Source organism: Tupaia chinensis, unplaced genomic scaffold, assembly GCF_000334495.1.
Source record: "Tupaia chinensis unplaced genomic scaffold, TupChi_1.0 Scaffold000484_1, whole genome shotgun sequence".
Taxonomy (NCBI): domain Eukaryota; kingdom Metazoa; phylum Chordata; class Mammalia; order Scandentia; family Tupaiidae; genus Tupaia; species Tupaia belangeri.
Window position 1 is genome coordinate 2,210,065 of NW_006159996.1, and position 7,296 is coordinate 2,217,360.

At 42.4% G+C, this 7,296-nt stretch overlaps 2 protein-coding genes across 2 annotated transcripts in view; both read left to right on the forward strand.

The window, feature by feature from the left end:
• The window catches only part of LOC102485356 (protocadherin alpha-8), a 189,439-nt gene that overhangs the window by 48,962 nt on the left and 133,181 nt on the right, over nt 1-7,296 (forward strand).
• Nucleotides 5,854-7,292, forward strand: LOC106735689 (protocadherin alpha-13-like; the record flags this gene model as incomplete). Its single annotated transcript, XM_014590774.1, has 1 exon — nt 5,854-7,292. A coding segment is annotated over exon 1 (1,410 nt), but the record flags the coding sequence as incomplete, so codon positions are not given.

Sequence of the window (7,296 nt, forward strand, 5' to 3'; positions counted from 1 at the left end):
TGTGGACGCCGACTCGGGCTACACCGCGTGGCTGTCGTATGAGCTACAGCCGGCGGCGAGCGGGACACGCAGCCCGTTCCGCGTGGGGCTGTACACGGGCGAGATCAGCACGACGCGCGCCCTGGACGAGGCGGACGCGCCGCGCCAGCGCCTGCTGGTGCTGGTGAAGGACCATGGCGAGCCAGCATTGACCGCCACCGCTACTGTGCTGGTGTCTCTGGTGGAAAATGGCCAGACGCCAAAGGCATCCTCGCGGGCCTCAGTGGGTGCTATGAGCCGGGAAGCGGCACTGGTGGACGTGAACGTGTACCTGATCATCGCCATCTGCGCGGTGTCCAGCCTGCTGGTGCTCACGCTGCTGCTGTACACGGCGCTGCGGTGCTCGGCGCCGCCCCCAGAGGGCGCTTGCGGGCCTGGGAAGCCGACGCTGGTGTGCTCCAGCGCGGTGGGGAGCTGGTCGCACTCTCAGCAGAGGAGGAGTCAGAGGGTGTGCTCTGGGGAGGGCCCTCCCAAGACCGACCTCATGGCCTTCAGCCCCAGCCTTCCGCATACTGGTGAAGATTGTTTAAATCCTTCCAGTGAAGTAAGTAATAATATAATTTAAGTATATTTGTTTGCTTTAAAAATTTGCATTTAAGGTTATAACTATTTTCAGTTTTTGGTATCTTTATGTTTTTCTTTAAATTGTCGAATGTCTCCTCCTCTTTGGTTTTGTCATTCTTGTTCATTTAGTTAGTGCAATACGTACGTATGTAGAATAGAGAGGCTTTTGATCACTTATTTGCTTTTTCTATCATTTTCCCACCTGTGAATGATTAGTATAGAAAAATCATGGTGTGTTATACTTTCAAGGTGATTGATAACTCTTAAACTTATGTCTAATTTCATCTGAAAATCAGGATTACAGACAAATTGCATGGATAGCAGTGGTCCTGTTAACTGGATTTCTTAATTTTTCCTCCTGTGCTGAGGTGATTTTAATAGCCCTGAGGGGGCCAGCAGGTGGTGTGGACGTTAAGTCGGTAGATCCTACATGGCCTACTTTCTCATCCCTGCGGCTTGAAAATTAGGCTGGACACGTGTGCAAGTGTGCACAAACTTCTGAGAGGAGAATAGATAAGGGATTACAGCATGGCTATCACCCTCTGGGGGCTGATTCCTCACTTTCCTTCTCTCTATCTCTTTCTGTCTAACTTACCTGCCTTATTGCAAAAACAAAAACAAAAAAGTCCCCTTTGTCATCATTTTTTATTTCAGTGCAGTCCAGATAGTATAATAATATTGTATTCCAAATTTATCACTATAGTAAAAATGATAGATCTTTTATTCTGAGTAGAATAATTTTCTGTTGTTGTTCACAACTGCCTTCTCTCTTTGAAGTGGAATTGGCTACTGAGTTATCTTTATTTACATAAGATATAATAAAATCCTTTTAAAATTTAAAAACATTTAAACATCATCTAAATCAAGATGAATCATGGGGCCAGCAGGTGGCATGGTGGTTTAAGGTGCTGGACTCCTATATGACTTGAGCACAGTTGAATCCTGGACCTGGTGGCTTGCTTTCTCATTTTCCTCACTCTCTGTCTCTCTCTGGTGAGTGCATGTGTACTATAGCAAATTTTCAAAAGTAATAAATAAAATAAATAACTTTAAAAAGATGAGTCACTGAAAGTATATAATAATTTAATTGACAGAATAAAATATTTTGTATTTTTCTTTCTTTTTGGCACATAAATAATGGTATATCTTACAATTAATGATATTTTTGGATTCAATAAAATATAAAATATACTTATTTTTCCATAGCATTTTTCATGTTCTGTGTAAAGATATTTTACTGAATTATCTCATATAATTACCAAATCAGTCTTATGGTACAGGTAATTATCATGCCTACCTGAAACTTAAGCTATGTAGAAAGAGGTCCCTCAAAACTAGTTTAAAAAGTTCCCAAACTTTTCATAGTATATACTACTATTCTATCTTCTACATTTGTGCATCTTGTAACTTCCCTCCATAAATATTTTGGTGGGTAGGTAGGTAGGTATGTTAGTTTCTGGGGTTGCTGTAACCAATGACCACATACTGGGTGGTGTAAAAAACAATTTGGGCTGGTCTAGTATCTTGGTAGTTAAGGAAGCTGGATTCCATATGGTCAATCACAGCTCAAATCCTGGCCCAGGTAGGATTATCTCGATTTGAAAAACACAGGCATTTACCAGGTGGTGTGGAAGTTAAGGTGGCTGGATCCCACATGGCTGACTGTACGGTTTGAGTCCTGGAGCTGGTAGCTTGAAAATCATGCTGGGCACACGTGTGTGCATGCTCAAAATCCTGAGAGAAGAATGGGGGAGAAGGGATTGCACTGTGGCCATCCTCTGTGTGTGTGTGTGTGTGTGTGTGTGTGTGTGTGCGCGCGCATGTGATTTTTCTCTTCTCCCCTCTCTTTCTTTCAGCAAACTCATGAATGCTATAGCAAAAACTTAAGAGAGTGAGAGAGAGACATGCTGGGCACTTGTAGGTGCAGGCTCACATCTCTACAGGATGGAAACATGGAGAAAAAAGGATTGCGATGTTTCATGCCCTACCGAGGAGTACTTTCTTCCTCTCTCTGTCAAGTGCATGCACCCTCTAGCAATTAAAAAGAAAAAAAGAAAAAAAGAATTTGAAAAATTCCCCCCACTGTTTGAATAATATCAGAAGTCCAAAATCAAGGTGCTGGCAGGGCTGGACTCCCTCTCAAGGCTCTAGGGGAGCGGGAGGAGAGAATCTGTTCTTTGTCTCTTTCACTTCAGATGGCTGTTGGTGTCACCTGGCTTGTGGCTGAACTACTCAAATTTCTTCCTCCTCCTCTTCTCGGTGTCTTCTCTTCTGTGTGTTTCTTCTATAAATGGTACATGTGATTGCACTTAGGGCCCACCTGAATAACCCGGGATAAATTATTCCTCACAAGATCCTCAGTTTAATCACATCATTTGCATATAAAGCAATACTGACAGGTTCCAGGATTAGGATGTGGGTACACACACACACACACACACACACACACACACACACACACACACACATTTGGGGGTGGGGCTATTATTCAATTCACTGCAGTATGTTTAAAATCATAGCAAAGGGGACCAGCAGGCAGCATGGTGGTTAAGGCACTGGATCCCACATGGTCAATTTCACGGTTTGAATTCCGAGACCTAGTAGCTTGAAAATCATGCCAGGTGCATGTGCACGTGTGCCCCAAATCCTGAGAAGATAATGAAGAAGAAGAGATTGTGGTTTGGCCATTCTCCATGGGGGTGATTTTTCACTTTCCCTTTCTCTGTTCCTCTCTGTCTCTCTCTAGAGAGTGCACATGCCCTCTGGCAAAAATCTTTTTAAAAGTATTTTGCTGAAGAACATAAGGTTGGCCTTAAAACTAGGGACGGTTTTGTATGTCTCCCTTAATATATACCACATGTCTGCAACTCTTGTGGCAGAAACCGAAAGACTGGAAGGTAGAACAGCAGGGAGGGCAACTGTAGATACTAGAGACAGTACAGAAGGGGTGGGAGAAAGGGGATCAGGAAAAATAAACATTTATCAGACACAAAAATGAAAAGTTATCTCTCGATAATGTATATGGTAATATCTTTCACTTGACTAATATGCACTGCATCCTTGGTGGGAAAAACCATTTTATACACTGCAAAGATGTACAATGATTAAATGTAATAAAAAAGGGAAGAAGTAGGGACAGTTTTCCCATTGAATTAGTGGGAACTGAGAAATAGAGAATATAAAAAAGTTGATATATAAAAAGAGCCATTGAGCGCATGTTTGATGACTTATCTTCAATGGGTAAATCCTCTGAAAAGTGGTGGGAATGTGGTTGAAAATTTGAAAAGAGATAAGAGAATGTGGAAGAGTCACGGTACGCAGGAGGGGAGAGTTAATTATGAATTTACTTGGGGTTCAACTGAAGTAAAAGTGAGAGCAAACTTGTGGAGAATATAGTCACCATGGTTAAGTGATTACTTTTACTGAGAAACTCAACGGGAAGAATAGAGAAAATGCAGTTCGGTTAACTGGGTTGGAGATTAAAGCGAATATTAGAGTAGTAATGTTAGAAGGTGGATGATTCCTGGGTGTCTGGAAGGGTGTGTTTCAAATTCCTGACTATGTAGTCGAGTTGATGTGGAGAAGTGAAGTAACGTAGGGCATGATAGACAAGAAGGATAAAAAGAATCAAGGGGGGCCGACAGGTGGCATAGACGTTAGGATGACTGGATCCCACATGGCCGGCTGAGTGGGTAGAGTCCTGGACCTAGTGGTTTGAAAAACACGCCAGGTTTATATCCATACATATGAAACTCTCAAGAGGAGAATGGGGGAGGAGATATTGCACTGTGGTCACTCCCCCCTTGGGAGGGAGTGATTTCTCCCTTTCTTTCTCTCTCTTTCTGTCTCCAGTGAACACACCCTCCCTATAGCAAACAAACCAAAAAAAAAAAAAAAAAAGAATCAAGAAACTCTTGATTTTTATAAGAGTGAAGAATCAAGGGACTCTTTCTATTATAAGAGTAAAGCTATGTTAGTAGAAGTAATAAAGTAGAAGAGGATGATGAATGCAAGAGAATACTAAATATTCCACCCAAGTGTTCAGAGGGCAACAGAAGTAAAGAAGTGAACCCAGCTGTCATTTCTGTAGAGGTATGCATGGAATAGGTATGAATATATTTGTCTGTATATTTATATATATTAGATGTAAAAATATTTAATATTATATATATAAATATAATATATATATATATATATCCATGTATATACACACACACATTCATTTGGCCTGGAACTTTGTAACTTGGAAGAGGAAGTTATAGCAAAAGTCCAAGGTAAGATTATTTTTCTCTCATCCTTGCTGAAGATATGTTAATATCTTTGTCTAGTTATTGTTATATGCAAAATTAGAGTCATTTAAAATAACAGTAAGGTTTTCTTAGTGATGATCAAATAAAATAGGGATGGAAAAGGGTAAGTTTAATCTATTGGTAGTAATTTAAATTTTATTAAATCACACAGAATAAAACTTTTTTTTACACAGAATAAAACTTTAAAGTAAGATCGTATCTAAATGATCAAGATTATTATGTGTTTATGCATACACACACACACACACACACACACACACACACACACACTAGACATTTCCTTTCAAATTCAACTCTTTTATCCACAGTTCACAGTCATATTGGGATGATTTATAGATATGATATATTTAGTCAAAATCTTGCATGTTATTTACCAGTATTTCCTACGTTCATTCTTTTTATTTTTATGCGATTCTTATGTTTCCGGTTGGAATCAATGGTTTTATGAGGAGGCCTTGAAAAACGTTACAAGAGTACGTTCTCATCAAAACCTACATGATTATTTAAAAGGAGAGATTGATTGTTCCAAACAGAATGTTAAATATTCTCCCTCTTAAAATTCTGCATGCAAGTTTCACACATTTAAAAATAAAGTTGTGGCAAAATGAAACTTATCAATTGTTGACTAACATTGGTGTCTGTGCAAAAACAGCGATTTACTGTTTCTGGAAAGATAAACATTTAATTTTAAATATTTGCAGTGAAAAAAAAAATCAGGAAATGCAAGGGGAAAAAACTATACTTCAATGGAAACTTTGACGATGCATTCTTACACTTACACATTCATGCGCATGGTGTCGCTGTTCACTGAGAACGCTTCTGTGAAGAAAGCCACCACTTCTTTCTTCCTCTAGAAAATCCCTTATTAATTCTTCCACATTAGGAGGTCATAAAATTGGATTTTGAGAGGCAGTTTAAGGCAAGGCATTTCATATGCTGCAGATATCTCCGAATCCTTTGGAGTGTACCATGCTCTTTTCTTGGAGAGGAGGCCCAGGGGCCAAACGTCTGCTAGTCTTGCTTCTGATCCTCTCTGCCTGGGAAGTGGGAAGCAGCCAGCTCCATTACTCGGTCCTGGAGGAGGCCAAACACGGCACCTTCGTGGGACGCATCGCAAGTGATTTGGGGCTGGAGCTGGAGGACCTGGTGCCCCGCCTGTTCCGGGTGGCGTCCAAGGGCCGCGCGGACCTTCTGGAGGTAAATCTGCAGAATGGCATTTTGTTTGTGAATTCTCGGATCGACCGGGAGGAGCTGTGCGGGCGGAGCGCGGAGTGTAACATCCACCTGGAGGTGATCGTGGAGCGGCCGCTGCAGGTTTTCCATGTGGACGTGGAGGTGAAGGACATTAACGACAACCCCCCGGTGTTCCCTGAAAGTAAGAAGAGAATAACCATTGCAGAATCTAGACCTCCGGAAAGTAGATTTCCACTAGATGGCGCATCTGATGCAGATATTGGAGTAAACGCCGCCTTGATTTACCGTCTTGATCCCAACGATTATTTCGCTTTGGATACACAAAACAATCGTGAGCAAACGTCCTCTTTATCGCTTGTGTTGAGGAAAGCACTGGACAGAGAGGAGATAAAGGAACATAGTTTATTACTGACAGCCAGCGATGGAGGTAAACCTGAACTGACTGGCACAGTTCAGCTGCTGATCAATATTCTGGATGTGAATGACAACGCCCCAGAGTTTGACCATCTCCTTTATAAAGTGAGAGTGTTAGAAAACGCACTTAATGGAACATTAGTGATCAAACTAAATGCCACAGATCCTGATGAAGGCACAAATGGAGACATAGTCTACTCATTTAGAAAGCCAGTATCGCCTGCAGTAGCCTATGCATTTATCATAAATCCCAACAGTGGAGAAATTAAGACAAAAGGCCTACTGGATTTCGAGGAAAAGAAATTGTATGAGATACCCGTGGAGGCAGTGGACAAAGGAAATATTCCAATGGCAGGTCACTGTACCCTTTTGGTGGAAGTACTAGATATAAATGATAATGCCCCAGAGGTTACCATCACTTCTTTGTCACTCCCTGTCAGAGAAGACACTCAGATTAACGCCGTTGTGGCCTTGATCAGTGTGTCCGATCGTGACTCCGGCATCAACGGGCAGGTGACCTGCTCCCTGACTCCCCACGTCCCCTTCAAGCTGGTGGCCACCTACAAGAATTACTACTCGCTGGTGCTGGACAGCGCCCTGGACAGAGAGAGCATTTCTGGCTACACCGTGGTGGTGACAGCGCGGGACGGGGGCTCGCCTTCGCTCTGGGCCACCGCCAGCGTGTCGGTGGAGGTGGCCGACGTGAACGACAACGCGCCGCTGTTCGCGCAGCCCGAGTACACGGTGTTCGTGAAGGAGAACAAACCGCCGGGAT